Raw genomic sequence first — 20,096 nt, 5'->3', positions numbered from 1 at the left:
CTCGCGCATCGCAGTTGTGCTGCCGTGGTACACCATATCGGTTTTGCAAAGGGAACAAAGGGCCATTTTATTTGTCCTCTGTTTAAAGTATTCCCATACTTTTGATAACAGTGGTCTCTGTTTTTGTGATAGAATGCTACTTTCTCCATTCCCTGTATCCCATTACGCGAGATGTAAACAGTGGGACGCATGGACGCATTTCACGCACGTCAATGTATTTTTGTAGTCGACGTAATCGATGACGTCGTTGCAGCACAACAGTGCAGTAAGTTCAGTCAACCCGATCGCACATAAATGAGTATAAATAGTACGAGTGTAGCCTAGAAATCTAGAAGCACCCTAGCGGCAGCTAATTTAATTTGCCCGCAAGTGTGGTCTAGCAACTCTCAATTCCTATCTGAGCTGTATTCCTCAGAATCTGAACGGCCCAATCACATCGTGTAGGCTATAACGTTAGAGTCGGCGGGCGGGGCCATAACGACGACGGCCGAGTTGCGTTTGCGTGCTTCTAGTAACACAGAAACTGGCGAACGGCGGCGGTCTTTCGAATCAGCTCTGCCCGCGCCTCCGGAAGACTTGGAGTTAAGCTTTCCTCTGAGAAAAGAACAAAGGGAAGGTGTGTTCGGAGTTTAGCCGACCGGATACGGCGAATGTTTAAACAGTCAGCGAGCTCCCCTTCACCGTCGTTGCTCCGGTTGGTGTAGCGCTATCCTATCGCGTGCAGAGGGAGTTTATAAGACAACCGTTTATCCGCCCCTCGGATTGAGCCCTGTCTATGGTGAGTTTCCAGACCAAACATCTTGATGTGGGTCTGGCTTGTCAGGCTAGTACGAGTGTGCAATGTCGTGGAATGTATACGCCAAAACTCATTTTGGCGTGCGTGTGATACACTGTTTTTCGCGTGCATATGAGACGCACTTTATGGCGTATATATGACACGCTCTTGGGTAGGTTTAGGGTAGTGGGGTGGGGGGTTCGTATGTATAATACGCCATAAAGTGCGTATCATATGCATGCGAAAAACCGCGTACCATATGCACGCAAAAATGAGTTTTGGCGTATAAATTACACAACATTGCACACTCTTACTATTTATACGCATTTTCGTGAGAATAGCCTGGTTCTGTTGACATTTGACAACTAACGTTATGCGTCGCTCCGTTGCTCTGATTGGTTGTCGGTCTCTCCATTTGAGGTCTTTCCTGGTTATGTTGAAACACGGCCCATAATCACAGCCCAATGGAGCATCAGACTCATATTCTGACTAGGCAAGGCAAGGCAAGGCAAGTTTATTTGTATAGCACATTTCATACCCAATGGCAATTCAAAGTGCTTTACATAGAAATTAATTAAAACAGTGGTAACAAATGCATGAGAAAAAAAAGAATACCATATGGACGAATAAAGAATTAAAAACAAGCATAGTTAAAACAGTCGTAAAGATATAGTAATTAAAAAATAATAATAATAATAAAAAATAAAAAATAAAAAATTAAAAAATAAAAAAAATAATATAAAATAAAATAAAATGGTCAGATCCACAATAATGGTCTGATATAAAAATAAACATTCTTCAGTTTACTGCCTACATACATGTACCATCTTAATTAGAACACCTCTCATTCATTTATTTCTCAAACACGTTCATAACATCCATTTTAATCACTATTCCCTGATTTTTACTCAGAAACCTTCTTGTTAAAACCCTTACTCACTCATCATACCCTCCACAAATTTACACATACTCAAACCTTATTGTCAAACTTACTATTTCCATCAAACCCAGTTTTCACTCGTCATATTCAACTCAAAAGAACATATAAAATAAACAATAACCAGAGATAAGAACAAAGGTAAACTAAAACAATTATAAAAAGAATAAAGAGATAAGATAGGGTGCAATCAGTCGGACATACAGTGCTCAGAGCTCATTCAGTAAATGCACAGCTGAACAGATGTGTTTTGAGTCTGGATTTGAATGTGGCTACTGTTGGAGCACATCTGATCTGTTCAGGAAGCTGGTTCCAACTGCGGCTAAAAGCAGACTCTCCTTGCTTTGAGTGAACTCTTGGTATTTCTAACTGATTTGATTCTGCTGATCTGAGTGATCTTTTGGGTTTGTATTTAATCAGCATATCTGCGATGTATTGGGGTCCTAGCTCATTGAGTGATTTATAAACAAGTAATAGTACTTTAAAGTCGATCCTAAATGTAACTGGAAGCCAGTGTAAAGACCTGAGGACTGGTGTGATATGGTCATATTTTCTGGTTCTGCTCACAATCCTGGCAGCAGCGTTCTGTATGAGCTGCAGCTGTCTAATGGTCTTTTTAGGAAGGCCAGTGAGAAGGCCGTTACAATAGTCCACCCTACTGGTGATGAAAGCATGAACCAGTTTCTCTAAGTCTTGCCTGGAGACAAAACATCTAATCCTTGCAATATTTTTCAGATGATAGTATGCTGATTTAGTTATTGCTTTGACATGACTACTGAAACTCAGGTCGGACTGTAAAATCACTCCAAGATTCCTGACTTGATTTTTTGTTATCAGGCCTTTAGCCTCAAGATATGCGTTCACCTTGAGAATTTCATCTTTGTTTCCAAATGTAGTGATTTCGGTTTTGTCTTTGTTTAACTGAAGATAGTTTTGGCACATCCAGTTGTTAACTTCATCAATGCATTTGCACAGGGAGTCAATGGGGCTGTAGTCATTAGGTGATAGTGCTAAGTAGAGCTGGGTGTCATCAGCATAGCTGTGGTAAGCAATATTGTTCTTTTTCATTATTTGGCTCAGTGGCAGCATATACAGGTTAAACAGAAGAGGTGCAAGAATGGACCCTTGTGGGACTCCGCATGTCATGGATGTCCACTCAGACTTATGGTCTCCTATACTCACATAATAACCTCTCCCTTCTAAGTATGATCTGAACCATTTGAGGACCATCCCAGAAAGCCCGACCCAGTTTTCCAGCCTGTCTAGAAGTATGTTGTGGTCAACAGTGTCGAATGCGGCACTGAGATCCAGTTGTACCAGAATTGATGTTTTGCCTGTATCAGTGTTTAAGCGAATATCATTTATAATCTTTATGAGCGCTGTCTCTGTACTGTGATGTGGACGGAAACCAGATTGAAAATTGTCAAAGTATCCATTTGAGCGTAAGAATTTGTTCAACTGATTGAAAACAACTTTTTCAATGATTTTGCCTATGAAGGGGAGATTTGAGATTGGTCTGTAGTTGCTCAGTATGGAGTTATCCAGATTTCTCTTTTTCAGAAGAGGCTTAACTATTGCAGTTTTAAGGGCGGTTGGAAAAGTCCCATAGAGAAGTGAGGAGTTTACCACTTCTAGGAGATCTGCTTCTAAACAGTTAAACACACTTTTGAAGAAAGAAGTGGGGAGTGTGTCTAGGGCACAGGTTGATGTTTTAAGATGCTGTACTGTGTCTTCTAAAATTTTGCAGTCAATAGCGTCGAAATCTGACATGGTAATTTTCCGAGGGTTTGGTATGATCTGACTGACCCCAGAGCAACTAGAGGATGTGCTGATCGCCTTTCTGATATTATTAATTTTCTCTGAGAAGTAGGAAGCAAACTCACTGCACTTACTGTCTGAGAGCATTTCACTAGGAGTCTGACTCGGGGGGTTTGTTAGTCTCTCGACAGTAGCAAAAAGAGTGCGCGTGTTGTTTATGTTTCTGTTTATAATATTTGAAAAGAAGGTCTGTCTAGCTTTGCCTAGTTCAACATTGAAAGCATGAAGGGTGTCTTTATAGATGTTATAATGGACTACAAGTTTTGTCTTCCGCCACATGCGTTCAGATTTTCTGCATTGTCTTTTCATTATTTGAACTGCTGTTGAGTTTCTCCAAGGTGCTTTTTGTTTGGTACTCTTTTTCCTGACTTTTAGAGGAGCAATATCATCAATTACACTCTTAACTTTTGAGTTAAAGGAGTCAAGGAGAAAATCAACAGAGCCTGCAGATATGCTTAGTGTTAGAGATAAAGCCTTCATAAACAGCACATTAGTGTTCTCATTTAAGCATCTCTTTTTGACAGAGACAGATCTAGCTTCAATGGCAGGAGAGATTGATATATCAAAGAAAATACAGAAATGATCAGACAGTGCCACATCCTTAATAACAATTGATGAAATGTTTAGACCCTTACTGATAAGTAAATCTAGAGTGTGTCCACGATTGTGTGTGGGTCCATTTACATGCTGTGTCAAATCAAAAGTGTTAAGAACAGTCATGAGCTCTTTTGTTTTACTGGATTCAGTATTGTCTATGTGAATGTTAAAATCCCCAGCAATAGCAAAACAGTCAAACTCTGAGGAAATTATTGATAACAGTTCTGTAAAGTCCTCAGTGAAGCCTGCAGAGTATTTCGGAGGCCTATAAATAATGATAAGCAGGATGCGTGGAGAACCTTTTAACACAATACCCAGATATTCTAGAGACAAATAGTCACCAAATGATACTTGCTTACATTGATAGAAATCTTTAAAAAGAGCAGCAACACCCCCACCTCTCCTAACAGATCTGCAAACACTCATAAAAGTAAAGTTAGGAGGGGCTGCTTCATTTAGGACTGTTGCACTACAGTTTTCTTCTAGCCACGTTTCATTTAGAAGCAGAAAATCTAGGTTGTTAGTGGTTATTAAGTCATTGACTAGAAATGATTTGTTCTTAAGTGAACGGATGTTTAAAAGTGCTAACTTAACAGTAATAATTTTTTTCTCCACATTAATCCTATTTTGGCAGGTAACAGGCAGCAGATTATATTGGTTTATTAAACGGCCTGACAAGGCCTTAGACTTTCTTTCACGTAACAGAACAGAGATAGAGAAAGAGGCAGGCACACTGGGTTCCCCCTTGTTTTGTAAACATTTGATAAAGTTACTGTTATCATAGCGGGGACCCAAAACACATCACTGAGAGCTGGAATCAGTTGTTTTTGGTTCACCTACAACAGATGGAGGCGGGTGTGGGCCCTGACGTTGTGACCGAAGAAATCTCACAGGAGGAGGGCGAGGACTAGAGCTGAGGATGACCACGTCAGGCTATACCATAGGTACATTAGGTAAATAGTTTTTGGTAATGGCTTTTAATAGACAAACTTTTCTGAAGTTCAGAGAGTCCTTCTCAAGAGAAAAGCAAACTTTTCTCAGCAAAAGCAAAACCATTTCTCAGAATGATTTTGAAAGCCCTTCTTAGTAAGAGCTTTAAAGTACTGCTGATAATGATCTGAGGTCTTGCTTACCCTAGGACATTAAGTTCTTTGAAGCAGTTCAATCCAATGTTTCTTTCCACTGAACAAATGATGCATTAAAGTCCCTTGTGGTGGCAGAGCGACACCTGATTGTTATGGAGGAGGCGAGGACACGTTGATTTCAGGGTAGAGCAAAAGTCTGCAGCTGATTGAATGTCTTCAATGGCAAGAAACATCCCCCTATTGAGCAATTTTATTCTTTTTATAGAGGCAGTCTTAATTTAATTTAAAAGATTTTTGTTTACGGTTCCCAGGAATTGAAAAACCATTGCTGTTCAAGTCATTGATGCTAAAAGAGAGCCTCGTAAAGCTATCAGATCTATAAAGTCTCCTGTTCATCCACAGCTCAGTCTAAACACTGCAAAAAAAAAAAAAAAAAATGCTCTTCTTACTCAGTATTTTTGTCTTGTTTCTAGTCAAAATTTCTAAAAAGTCTTACATTAAGAAACATTTACTAGACAAGTAAAAAGTATTGTCTTGTTTTGGGGAAAATAACTCCAAATGAAGAGAGTTTTTGCTTAAAATAAGATAAATAATCTGCCAATGGGGTGAGAAAAATAATCTTGTTTTCTGTTTGAATTAAGATTATTTCTCTCACCCCATTGGCAGATTATTTATCTTATTTTAAGCAAAAACTCTCTTCATTTTGAGTTTTTTTTTTTCCCAGTAAATTCTAGTAAATACTTCTTGTTTTAAGAATTTTTTTAGACGTTTGGACTAGAAACAAGACAAAAATACTGAGTAAGAAAAGCTTTTTTTCTGCAGTGAATGCTTCAGTTGTAAAACATAAGGAATCCTACATTAAGAGTGCGGTCGCCCTACATTGCATTGGATAACAGGAACGATACACACTCTGGTTTCGCTGCGCCGCACAGAATATGCCATGTCCATGAAGAAGCATTGAAAAACCATTTCCTGTTCCTCCGGTTTGGTGAGACGGTGTGTGTGAGGATCTGGGGCTGTAATTCATAAGTTGCTGAGCGGAGGGAAATGCCGTCTACTGGAGGCCCTCTAATGGCTGTCGGGAACAGACTCAAAGGATCTGATACTACCTTCAGTTTAAAGGCGCAGTCAGATATTACCTTCATGCTAACCTGAGCACTTTTTCAAAATAAGATTCTCACTGTGGCTCAGATTATGTGCAACAGAAATCAAATATTAAATGTGCAATAACACCAGGGCCGGGGCCATGGAAGAACGGTTGGGTTGTTTTAACTCAGCGGTTGGGTTGTTTTAACCCAGTGAATGGTTTGTTTTAGCCCACTGTTGGGTTGTTTTAACCCAGTTAATGAGTGGTTTTAGCTTAATGAATGGGTTGTTTTAACCCAGCGGTTGGGTTGTTTTAACCCAGTGAATAGGTTGTTTTAACCCAGTGAATGGGTTGTTTTAACCCACAGATTGGGTGTTTTAACCCAATGAATAGGTTATTTTAACCCAGTGAATAGGTTGTTTTAACCCAGTGATTGGGTTGTTTTAACTCAGCGGTTGGGTTGTTTTAACCCAGGGAAAGTTGATAAAAATGCCACATTTCACTTCCATTCTTTCAGGTTAAATCAAGAAATAAATATACACTGTATTAATGAAACAAAACCACATAATTGTAGACGTGGGAAATTAATATGGGGGAAGATAAATACTCAAGTAGTATAAATAAATGCCCCAAGTGGGTTTCCACAAACTGAGAAAGTCAGAAAGCGTTAGTTTGCGAACCGCTCTGCCCTACCAAAAGTGTTCAGTTTATTGTAATGATCTTTCAGGCGCTTTATCCTCTATTATTACACGGCTCTGTGAAATACTTGATTCTGATTGGTCAACAATCGCTCATTCCAGCGGTATGTTATTCCCAGATAACACCCGCTCATCCGGGTACTGCGAGTTATCTTGACCGAGATATGATGTCTTGAGGGTGAGTAAATCATAGGCTTGGTTTCATTTTCGGGTGAACTAACCCTTTAGCATTCATTTTCAACATTTAGCGTTAGCATATGGCAAATCTTCAGCAATAGATAAAGGCTTAAAGCAGTTTGGAACTGTTTTTCTTTGCGGAAGCGCTAATAAAATATTTAATCTCAAGACAAAATTTTGTGTCTAATTCATTTGAGACTAGTAGGCGTGTAATAAGTGGGATAATGGGTTGTTATTGCAGAATAAACCCCTCCAGAGTGATGCAAGATGTAAACCTGATCTCTCTGTCGGGGTTTATTCTGCGATAACAAACGGCTGGGTGTACACAGTGCCGTGTTAAGCTTTTGCGGGGCCCTTGCCAGTTTTTCCTGAACCTGATAGCTGGACTGGAAACTTAGTGATTACATGTTCATATCAATATTAATTTACAAAGACAAACAATACTGATTATTCACCCTTTCATAAATGTCACATTTAAACGCACTAGGCCTACATTTAAACAATGTTTTATTCAATTAATCACTTTATATTTACTTTATATTTATTATATGCTACGTTGCAAATTGACAACAGTGGCAAATTAAAATTTTAATAGGCCTATGTTAACTTCAAAAACATTTTACATTAAAACTTACTAGACAAAAAAGTATCCCCCCCCCCCCCCCCAGTCTTTAATTTCTTTAATTTTTAAACCTTTTTACAAGGAATCCTGCAGGTCATAAAGAACTTTGTTTCTCCACCTTTAAGAAAGGACGAGAGCTCTCCATTATGTCTCTTACCAAGATGTGTCATTTTCCTTGCTTTACCTGAGGCAAAAAGTCATGAGTTGACTTTGAAACAGAATAGACTTTAAATGATATGCATCTGTGGTGAAATAACCAGTTTTTTTTTTTTACTTCAATGCATGTTTATTTTAATGCGCACAATGCTCTATCACTTTAATTCAGCGCGTGCAGCACGGCAAAAGATAGACTCGGCGCAGAAACAATGGACGCGCTGCTGCAGATACACCGCTCCAGGAAGATATAATCCGTTAATATTGGGACAGAAAAAAATATATATATATACGCACTGCAAACGGACTATGCGTGAAACAGGCCATAGAGTCATCTATTCGTGATCAAACTATTTGTGTTGCAGATCTAAGCAGTTCATAGGAGTCATTTGTTGGACTACTAGGCTACACAATAATAGAAAGACGTGTTTTCTTGCTATTCTCTCCTCACATTTGAAGCGCCGCTGATGTAAATCGGTAGAGGAAACATTTTATATTTTATACATTGGGAATTTGGGATGCACTAGCTGCCTGCTGGGGACGTGGCAATGGTCTTCTTAGATTCGCCCCTGCCATATTTTCTTACATTTTCGTTCGACATGTTCAGGTGATGATGTACTGGGTGTCCGCTGTGACTCGATACGAGTGTGTGACAACGATGCTCAACTTGCGCATAATTACCTCGATCCAAAAAAAAATTATAACGCAAAAGAGAATTGTCTCGGGACCCCCTGGTGTTCGGGGCCCTGGGCTGCAGCCCATGTTGCCCATTAGGATAACGCGACCCTGGGTGTACATTATACCTTACGTAGTTTATCTGGAGCCAAAAGTGCTTCATTCAAGCCGTGTTGGCTTCATTCAGTGTATTGATTCATGATTCGGATCGTGTGTCAAACTGCTGAAATCACGTGACATTGTTGATCCGAATCATGAATCGATTCACTGATTCATAACCGTTTGAATCTTTATTAGAGGATTGAACACAAACGCGGAAGAGAAGACAACGCTGAATAAAGTCGTAGTTTTTCGTAACTTTTGGAAAGTATTTACAAGAATAATCTTTCATCACTGCTCAAAAGAGAAAGAGAAGAAACTTAAACATTTATACTTAATTATTTTGTGTGATGTTTGCAGTTGCTCATTTTGAATGGTTGATTTTTAATGTGCTCATTTGATTAATTTGAACTCATTTTAAGTGTTGTTGAATATAACGTTAACATTTGAGATGAGCCGTTATTACGGCAGTATAAACATAGATTCAGTTTGCAGCATTGTATTAACTTATTTCCGCTCATTTCCTCTTTTTCATCTTCCTATTTTTAAACAGGAGATTTAAATAATTAATAATTTCCTATTATTGAATTAGATATTATATTAATCTTATTAAGCATATGGAATAAATCACCATCTGAATGCACGAGTTTATCACTGAGGTGGCTGCAACTTTATTTTTACGGACGTCCGAGAAAACAATTACCATCGGAATAGGGCTATAGACAGCAAAACACTCCCGGCTTATACGGTGTGACTGTAACTCTTATTAGACCATTATCTGACTTCATATACTGCTTTATTTATACACTGTCAATTATCATCACACTTCCTCAGACAAAACAGCCCTACACATCCTTTTGAGATGGATCGTTTATCTATCTCAAGCCCCTTTGGCTAAGAGCCTGACACCGTGAACTATATGCTTACAGCAAGAATTCAAAGACCCAGATGTGGGATGCAAAATATAGCCGTACCCTGCCCTTCTTTTGATATATTAAAGTCATGGACGTAACTGTGGTTATGCATGAAAAGTTTTCTTTGCAACCATAATTTGGTGTCTTTAACCATAACTCCAGGATGATCTTATTCCTCGGCCAAAAGCACTGTTGCATGAATACTAAACTGAATATTACAGCTTATAAATATTACTGCGATGAAATTCAATGCTGAAACGTGAAAAATGCTTTTTAATGATTTAAGGGCTGTGGCTAATTGACATTTTAATAGGGGGGATATTATATGAGGCACAGACAAATCACATTTCTAAAAGACTTCTTTTCATTAGACATCATTGCACACTTCTAATGGGCATTTAAAGACCACTATACTAACTCAACCTGTCAGATAATGTGGACATAAATTAGTATTAAGATCTCATTGTTGGCAGACTATCAGCTCTAAAGCATGGAGCGCTAGCTTTTAAATGTCTGCAGCTCCAACCACTAAGATAGCTATAATAATACTGAAACCGATGCCTCTGGTTCTTCGTGAATATTTGTTGGTTTTGGACATGTGTATTTTTTCAGAGCAAGACATTTTAGAACTGCCACATTTCAATAGCCCTGGGTAACATAATAAAATGGATTTGTTGTTTTTTCAGTCAAGGAAGCAATTTAATTGATTTATGGTGACAAGGAAAATATCTGTCTCGCGCACGGGGTTGTAAAGATTTTAACTACCATTGGACACTGAACCCTTTCAGAAGAAAATATTTTCTGAGATGAACGCATTGAAGGACTCCCGCTATTAAAAGATTGTTGTGGTAAAGATTTCTATCTCTAGCATCAACATCCGAACCATTTCTGCATCTATTTGTCTCTTTTATTTTTCACTTCCTTCCGTATTTTTTAAAGCTGCAAGTTATAATGTACCCACAAGAATAATAAAATGTGAAAACACCTACAATGTGACACAACGAAGCGGGTTAATAAACATATTACATGTTATATAATAATAATAATAATAATAATAATAATAATAATAATAATAAGGTTTCTGCTTTTGGATGTAACAGATCACAAAACTCACGGTTCGGATCACATCACGGATTATGAGTCTCGGACCATTTTTCGGATCAGAAAAAAAGGGGAGCACTGCAAAAAATGCTCTTCTTACTCAGTATTTTTGTCTTGTTTCTAGTCCAAACATCTAAACATTCTTAAAACCAGAAGGATTTACTAGACAAGCAGAAGTAATTGTCTTGTTTTGGGAAAAATAACTCAAAATGAAGAGAGTTTTTGCTTAAAATAAGATAAATAATCTGCCAATGGGGTGAGAAAAATAATCTTAAAACAACATTATTTTACTTATCCCGTTGGCAGATTATTTATCTATTTTAAGCAAAAAACTTAATTTTGAATTATTTTTTCCCAAAACAAGACCATTTTTACTCGTCTAATAAATGTTTCTTAAGAATTGTTTTATATTTAGGCTAGAAACAAGACAAAAATACTAAGTAAGGAATGCATTTTTTGCAGTGAGGAGACTATTTTTATTTGCTTTTCATTTATTGTAAGAAAACTTTTAGTGTTAGCATAACCTATATGGTTATGGGTTTAACAAATATAAAATAAATAACCAGCTTGTTAAAGTGTAACGTGAAAACCAACCTGTGATGTGAAAATGGGCCTAAAGCATATAATGAAAAAAACAATCCAAAAGGTTAGGATGCCAGCATTGTCAGGGGAGAGATTAGACCTCTCACGCCTGTTTAACACACATTCATTCATTTTATTTGAAATCCAAAAGTTGGTACTGAACATGGCATGTCATCATTGCAATTCTCTTTGTAGGTCTATACACCCTATCATGTTCAAAAACACTACATTTAAACAATGTTTTATTCAATTTATTACTTATATTTATATTTATACAGCCCAGTACCGTAGAAACAGGCTGTAGACTATGTTAAAATAACAAACGTTTTAAATTAGAAATTATAATAGACAAAAACAGCCAACTTGTTTTTTCTTTCATTTTTTTAAAAAAATTTAAAAGAAATCCTGCTGGTCATAAAGAACGTTGTTTTTCCACCTCTAAGAAAGGAGTGCTCTCCATTATTTCACTTGTTTACCTAAAGCTAAATGCCATTATCATTGCTTTTACTCTGCAATCGCTAAACGAATAAGAGAAATCCGCAAGTTAAAAAAGTGCAATAAATCCTACTTTGGGTTAAAAACCGAATCATTAGCTCAAGTTAAAAATGTTATACACTGCCAAAAATGCTCTTCTTATTTAGTATTTTTGTCTCGTTTCCAGTCCAAATATCGAACAATTCTTAAATCAAGATGCATTTACTAGATCAGTAAAACGACATAAGATATTTTTTCTTGTTTTGTTGAAAATCAAATCTAAATGAAGAGAGTTTTTGCTTAAAACAGGCAAAATGATCTGCCAATGGGGTGAGAGAAATAATCTTATTTCTGTTTGGGACGGAAACAAGAAACAAGATTTCAATCAGAAATCAGATTATTTCTCTCACCCCATTGGCAGATCATTTTTCCTGTTTTAAGCAAAAACTCACTTCATTTAGATTTTATTTTCAACAAAACAAGAAAAAATATCTTATGTGGTTTTACTGATCTAGTAAATGCATCTTGATTTAAGAATTGTTAGATATTTAGACTGGAAACGAGACAGAATGACTGAGGAAGAAGAGCATTTTTTTGCAGTGCAGAAGTCAATGCAAAGTCTAAACATAAGTAGCATCTCATGCATTTTATTTTCCACTTAATGGATTGCTAATGAGGAACATTACTGACCTGTGACCCCCGTGGCATATGATGGCCTGCCTTCAATTTCACCTTTGATGGCTTGTACACCAATCTGGTATTCTGTTCCTGGATTGAGGCCTGAAAAACACATGTTGTACTCACTACACGGCTCAGTGTGAAGCTCCGCATGACGGCAGATGGATGCGTTACTGACCCACAATGGTGTGCATGGTTCTGGCCTCCTGGCTCATGGCCACGTTCTCCTGTCCTCCCTGACCATCAGGCCCAGAATGGGTCAATTTGAAGAAGTCCACCGCGACTGCAGGATTCTTCCAGTCCACCTGGATGGAGTCCTCTGTCTGGCCCAACACCTTTATTCCTTCAATACCAGACACCTCTGAAAAGAAAAGCACATCTTTTATGGACAGTAAGCAACTTAAAGGGATAGTTCACCCAAAAAGGAAAATTCTGTCATTTACTCTCCCTCAAGTTGTTCCAAACCTGCATGAATTTCTTTCTTCTGCTGAACACAAAGGCAGATATTTGGAAGAATATTTGTATATAAGCAGAAGATCTTGAGCCCCATTGACTACCATAGTAGGGGGAAAAAATACTGTGGTAGTCAATGGGGCTCAAGATCTGACAGTAGTCTTTAACTTTTCACCGTGTGAATCATGCAAAAGCAAACTAAATGTTTACCAGTGGCATTGTAGAATGACCCTATTCTTTGAAGGTATTTGTCATCCGTAAATACTTTTTTTTAATAGAAATAAAAAATAAAGGGGGTTACTAAAATTGTACACAATACACCCATGTTAGTGGGTGGGATATATTAGGCAGCAAGTGAACATTTCGTCCTCAAAGTTGATGTGTTAGAAGCAGGAGAAATGGGCAAGCGTAAGGATTTGAGGATTTGCCCGAACAAACAGACGAGCTACTGGAGCTCAAACTGCTCCAGAAGTTAATGCTGGTTCTGATAGAAAGCTGTCAGAATACACAGAGCAGCTCAATTTGAGGCGTATGGACCAGTCAGGGTGACCTCTGACCCCTGACCCCGCCGACAGCGCCAACAGTGGCACGTGAGCATCAGAACTGGACCACGGAGCAATGGAAGAAGGTGGCCTGGTCTGAGGAATCACGTGTTCTTCTACATCACGTGGATGGCCGGGTGTGTGTGTGTGCGTGGCTTACCTGGGGAACACATGGCCCCAGGATGCACTATGGGAAGAAGGCGAGCCGGCGGAGGCAGTGTGATGCTTTGGCCAATGTTCTGCTGGGAAACCTTGGGTCCTCCATCCATGTGGATGTTACTTTGACACGCTCCACCTACCTAAGCATTGCTGAGACCATGTTCAGCCTTTGATGGAAACGGTATTCTGGTGGCTGTGGCTCTTCCAGCAGGATAATGCTCCTGACACAAAGCACAAATGCTTCAGGAATGGTTTGAGGAGCACAACAACCAGTTTGAGGCGTCGACTCGGCCTCCAGATTCCCCAGATCTCAATCCAATCGAGCATCTGTGGGATGAGCTGAACAAACAAGTCTGATCCACCTCGCAACTTACAGGACTTAAAGGATCTGCTGCTAACATGTTGGTGCCAGAACACTGGAGTTGTCTTCATTTTACAGTGATTCTGCAGTAAAACTTTTAGGTTACAATTGATGTAAATGAATGCAAATCCATTGCTATTTCTTTCATATTTTTTGATTGGATGTCTCCGTTACTCCTCTTCCAAGCATCCGTCCTCGACATTCTGCCCCCGGATGACAGAAATGAGTTACAGGCACGAATTCTGCCACTTCAGACTGAGCGGCTCTTCTCATCTCTGTGAAAGAAATGCTTTCAGACACTCAAACGCTTTGTTAAACAGTGACTGACAATGTCCCATGCTGAACATTCATCTTGGTCATCACATCCAGATGATCAGCACTTTCTCATGGGAGTCGGACCACATCAAAATGCTGCATCCTATTGTGGGATGCTCAACTGCAAACATACATTTCCATGTAAATGTTTTCTTGGCTGGCTATTTGTTGAGCTATGTCACATCTGTCATTTATTTTGTTTGCAAAAGTATTGGACACATAAAAACTATTTAAAGCTGTAAATTATGGCTACACAAGATATCAAAATATCGCATAAGTACATATCGTGATATGCATAATGCAATATCTGAATGATTTTATTAGGCTGCTTCAACATTGTGAAAAGTGTCCGTTTTAGGTCATCCACTCCTAGTTCAGGTGTCTTTGTTTACCTGGATGTTCTTGATGTTAAGTTTTAGGCTGATATAACTACGCATTATCAAGTCAAGCAAAGGGTTTTTGAAATTTAAATATTTGCATCACATTTTGTGTTCGTTTACATTGATGTTAAAATTGTCAGATTTGTGACTAACACTGCCGGTCACTTTCAGAAGTTTTAGCGATGACTTCTTTTCCCAGAGTGAATGTGAAACACATAAATGATCTTATTCTCAGTTTTAAAATAATTTTTTTGCATAATTTAATCGATTTTACACACTTAAAGCAATATCAAATATGGCATTATTTAACAAGGTATTGCACATCACATTTTCTTCCCAAAACAAGACAATTACTTTCGCTTGTCTTGTAAATACTTCACCAGAAGAATTTATAGATGTTTGGACTAGAAACACTTAAAGGTGCACTATGCAACTTTTCGTCCACTGGAGGGCGCTTATTCTAAACGGCTCGCGAGAACCGGGACTTTTATTATGACAGGACAGGACACAGTCGCCGGCCGCCCACACTTCCGCTTTTTCCGCTCAGGTAAAAACAGCTCTCTTTATCAGATCAGATACATTTAAGGGGCCAAGGGCTTCGGCCATCTGTCCACTCTCTTCCCTGAACTGCCTGTACTTTCCACACGATTGACATCAGGTTCAAGTACGCCAGGTTGGCTGGTGGTTATGTTGCCCGCATACCGCCTCCCATGGCTGAGACTGGTATTACGACACCTGTCGGGCCGGGGCTAGTAATGCTACTGCTAATTTAGATTGATATCTCTGCAGCACTATAACTTGACATTTTTTTAATGACATCATCGCCCTTATTTCTTCTCATTCTTTTGATGCGTATAGGTCATTTGTGGGATATTTTTACCTCAATTTTTACACATGGCACCTTTAAAGGTGCACTATGCAGCTTTTGTCCACTGGAGGTCGCCTATTCAAAACAAATCGTAGTTTGATGACGCAAAGTGTCAGCGCAGCATCTTGGGAGATGTGGTCTTCTCATCACAGCTGGTGAAAAATAGGACTCGGGCAGAAATCACGTTCATGGATGCGGTTATTAACGTTACTGTAGTCTAAAGCAGAGCAGGACCGAGTGTTGTGGACCTGAGCACAGCTGCTGGAGCGATTGTTAAACAAATACCCGCCTCGTGAATACCGGGACTTTTATTATGACGGGACGGGACACATTTGCCGGGCGCCTGCACTGATCCGCTCTTCCGGTTATGATTATGAGGTAATGCAGCTCTGTTTATCATATTAGATACATTTAAGTGTGTTCAAAATGATGTTATGACGTTACTCCGTGCGTTCAGTTGTTCACACTGCTGAGAGTAAAGCGCTCCTGCCAAATAAAAGCCGAAACCGAGGGTAGCGCAGATATGACGCGATTGACAGGCGACTCCCTCAAACGCTATGCTGAAACGTCCCTGTCCTTAGTTAAAATAGCAATTTTCTCACAATTTACAAATAGTTGGAAACTTCTGGGATATTGTAGATACTCAACTGAACAAAATATATAACATTATCTATAACATTATATAACAATATATAACGGCCTAGTGGTTTTTGGATATTTTACTGCAAAAATACTACATTCACCTTTAAAGCAAGATTGTATCGACTATCGCATTATTTAACAAGGTATTCAAATCCCATTTTTCTTCAGTATGCACTGCAAAAAATGATTTTCTTTCTTAATATTTTGGTCTTGTTTCTAGTCAAAATATCTAAAAATTCTTACATCCAGAAACATTTACTAGACAAGTACAAATTATTGTCTTGTTTTGGGAAAAATTACTCCAAATGAAGAGAGTTTTTGCTTAAAATAAGATAAATAATCTGCCAATGGGGTGAGAAAAATAATCTTGTTTTCTGTTTGAGTTAACATTATTTTTCTCACCCCATTGGCAGATTATTTCTCTTATTTTAAGCAAAAACTCTCTTCATTTGGAGTTATTTTTCCCCAAAACAAGACAATTACTTTTGCTTGTCTAGTAAATACTTCTTGTTTTAAGAATTTTTTGATGTTTGGACTAGAAACAAGACAAAAATACTGAGGAAGAAGAGCATTTTTTGCAGTGTTCTCTTCATTGCCTGCGATGTGCTGTGTTTCTTTTGTATTTTGAAAGATTGTTCCACAATCATTGAACAGTGATGTGAAAGCTCTGGAAAACCATTTTGTTCCTTGTTGTGATCATGATAATGTATACCTTATATTTAGACTGTGAAAAGATGCTGAATGCGATGTTCTCCACTGATGATATGTAGAATTTAACTGCATTTCTGTAGTGATTATTCTTACCGGTTGTAGCCTCTATCTCGTCGGATTCACTGTTAATGCCCCGGATGACGGCGTACACCTGAACTATATATGTGACTCCGGGTCTGAGGCCTGTGATTAGGTGGGAGTTTTTGGTGTTTTCCACCTGGACCTCTTTAATGGCTCCCTCGTCTCCTTTTGGATAGTAGGACAGGATGTAGTATTCGGCTCCTCTTACAGACTCCCACTCCACCAGCAGAGAGACATCTGTGACTTTGATCAGACGGAGGCCTTTTGGTCCTAGAACTGAAGTATGAAACAATGTTGTCAGCACTGGGAGTTTATAAGCGCTCTTTTACATCAGATGACATTGGGGTCTATGCATCAGGCTTCTGTTTATTAACTCTTTCCCTGCCAGTGTTTTAAAAATGTCGCCAGCTACCACCAGCATTTCAAAAAAAATTGTTGTATGAATATTTGTGACCCATGGAGTCCAAAAGCAGTCGTGCGTCTCACGGGTATATCTGTGGCCATAGCCAAGAAAACATTATAAGGGTCAAAATTATCCATTTTTCATGAATGCCAAAAATCATTAGGATATTAAGATCATGCTCCATGAAGATATTTAGTACATGTTCATATCATAAATGTATTATTAGTAGTAATATGCATTGCTAAGGACTTCATTTGGACAACTTTAAAGGAGATTTTCTCAATATTTAGATGTTTTTGCACCCTCAGATTCCAGATGTTCAAATATTGTCCTATCCTAACAAACCATACATCAATGGAGAGATTATTAATTCAGCTTTCAGATCATCTACACATCTCAACATTGACCCTTATGACTGGGTTTGGGCTCCAGGGTCATATATATATATATATATATATATATATATATATATATATATATATATATATATATATATATATATATATATATATATATATATATATATATATATATATATATAATATATAATATAGGCCTGTCACGATAAAAAAAATTTCTGGATGATAAATTGGCCAAGAAATGACTGCAATAAACGATAATATTGTCGTTCTGAGACCATTTTCATCTAAAAGAATGATAATGGTATAATAATGCATGTACACCTTTTCAAAGATCAATAAACTTTAATTTCTAACGACTATTTAACACTATAAATGGAAAATATTTTAAATATCCACAATAAATGAACAAAACAGCCAAAAACAATAAAAGCAAGGACTCTTAGTCTGTTTTAAAAAATGCATTTCAAGAAGAACCAAAAACAATAAATCAAATGGATGAAAACTGCAGCGGATGACTGTGTTTTAGGAGCATATTAGGGGCGGCACGGTTCACAAAACCCACGGTTCGGTTCGGCTCGCCTCGCAGTTTTAGGGTCACGGTTTTCCGTTCTGTACGGTTCTTGTTTTGTTTTTTGTTTTTTTTTCATCCAGAAATGTACTTCAGCATATGATATATTAATTATCCACAATTTAGGATACAGTATTAATTTTTTTTTATATCATAGCCTAATCATGCACAAACTGACCATCTCTGAAGAAAGTGATATTTTAATAGCCTAGAAATCTAGACGCCCCCTAGCGGCAACAAATCTAATCTGCCACGAATGTCGTCTAGCAACTCTCAATACACGTCTGAACTGTGAAAACCAAACTCTGGTCGGGCCAATCACATCGTGTATAGAGTCGCTGGGCGGGGCTTAACATAATGACGACGGCCGAGTTGCGTTTGCGTTCTTCTAGTAAACACAGAAGCTGGCGAACGGCGGTCTGTCGAATCAGCTTTGACCGCGACTCTGGAAGACTTGAGTTAGGCTTTTCTCTGAGAAAAGAACGGCACTGAAGTCATTCTGAAGAAGGGAAGATGTGTTCGGAGTTTAGCCGACCGGATACGGCAAATGTTTAATCTGTCAGCTCTTTCACCTTCAAGCTCTGGTTGGTGTAGCGCTATCCTATCGCGTGCAGAGGGAGTTTGACTGACAGCCGTTTATCCCGCCCCTCGGCTTGAGCTGCCAATGGGGAGCTTCCAGACCAAACATCTTGATGTGGCTCTGGCTTGTCAGGCTAATATTTTGATACAGCGAAAGAGAAGACATTGACATGACATGCTTTTAATTTATTTGGGCAAAAAAAAGGAAAATGTGTATTGCTATCTCTACAGGAATTTATGTGCCTTTTTAGCACACAAAGATTGAACTGAAGAATTAACTTGCATTTATCAAACTTCATTAGCTTTAAGCCTGGTTTATACACGACGCGTCCACTCGAGCGCGAGGGTGTGCGCGATAAAAATGACGTCGATGTGGAGTGCGCGAGACCCCATTTCGCCTGGCATTGTGCACATCAAATTCTGTAACTTTGCGTGTGGCTCCGCAACCAAAGAGCCATGAGTTCCAGACGAATCTGCTGGCCGAGAATGACGTCTCATCACGCCGCACCCAGTCTGTGCGTCGAGTATAAACACCTCCCCAAACGGACGAGGAACGCACAGTCAATGAGAGAGACGAGGAAAACAAAAAAGCATGCAAATGGCAATTATCGCGGCCGGAAATATGATCGAGCTAATTTTTTTTTATCGTGCGAGTAATTGATTAATGAATTGATTTATCGACTATCGCGACAGGCCTATATATAATTGTGAAGCTAGTTTCACTTAGAAATGAAATTTCACTTTTACTTGCTAGTAAATGTTAATGTGTAGTAGTAACCATGGACTGTAAAAAATATGGAGAATTTTTGAAGCCTAAAGCTGTCCGTTGCCATCTTGGAAGTGCGAGGTGGGATGTGGGCGGAGCTGATGTGGGCGGGGCTTAGGTGATGACTAACAGACAGCAGACAAACAGCTATCCACCTGTAAATCAAAGTGGCCACGCCCTTAATTATGCAGAACTTTTAGGTTTAATACAATTTAAAACCAATGAGTTCCTTCTGCTCCTTCTGGAGCCGCTCTAGTGGCCAGTCGAAGAACTGCAGTTTTGGCCTCGAGAGTAACTAGGGGAGGTTTCCGCTTGGTAGTAACACACTGAATTAAAAATTTAATCTCTAAGTACGAAGACTGAAAGAGTATAGCTGTCTTTTTTTTTACGGGCTCATAGTCAGTGTGCTTAACTGCAATCAGCCCATTTAGATA

General features: G+C 38.7%; 1 protein-coding gene across 1 annotated transcript in view; it reads right to left on the bottom strand.

The window, feature by feature from the left end:
- tnn (tenascin N) overlaps positions 1–20,096 on the bottom strand; it is a 74,429-nt gene that overhangs the window by 33,483 nt on the left and 20,850 nt on the right. The window contains exons 4-6 of the mRNA XM_067453465.1: positions 16,997–17,260; positions 12,651–12,833; positions 12,485–12,574 (exon numbers count right to left, since the gene is read on the bottom strand). Of these exons, the coding sequence (XP_067309566.1) occupies positions 12,485–12,574; positions 12,651–12,833; positions 16,997–17,260 (537 nt within the window). The remainder of the gene's footprint in view (positions 1–12,484; positions 12,575–12,650; positions 12,834–16,996; positions 17,261–20,096) is intronic.

This window comes from Pseudorasbora parva, chromosome 9, assembly GCF_024679245.1.
Source record: "Pseudorasbora parva isolate DD20220531a chromosome 9, ASM2467924v1, whole genome shotgun sequence".
In the NCBI taxonomy this organism is placed as follows: Eukaryota; Metazoa; Chordata; class Actinopteri; order Cypriniformes; family Gobionidae; genus Pseudorasbora; species Pseudorasbora parva.
Note: the sequence above shows the minus strand (reverse complement) of the source record. Positions and strands in the feature narration are given on the sequence as shown.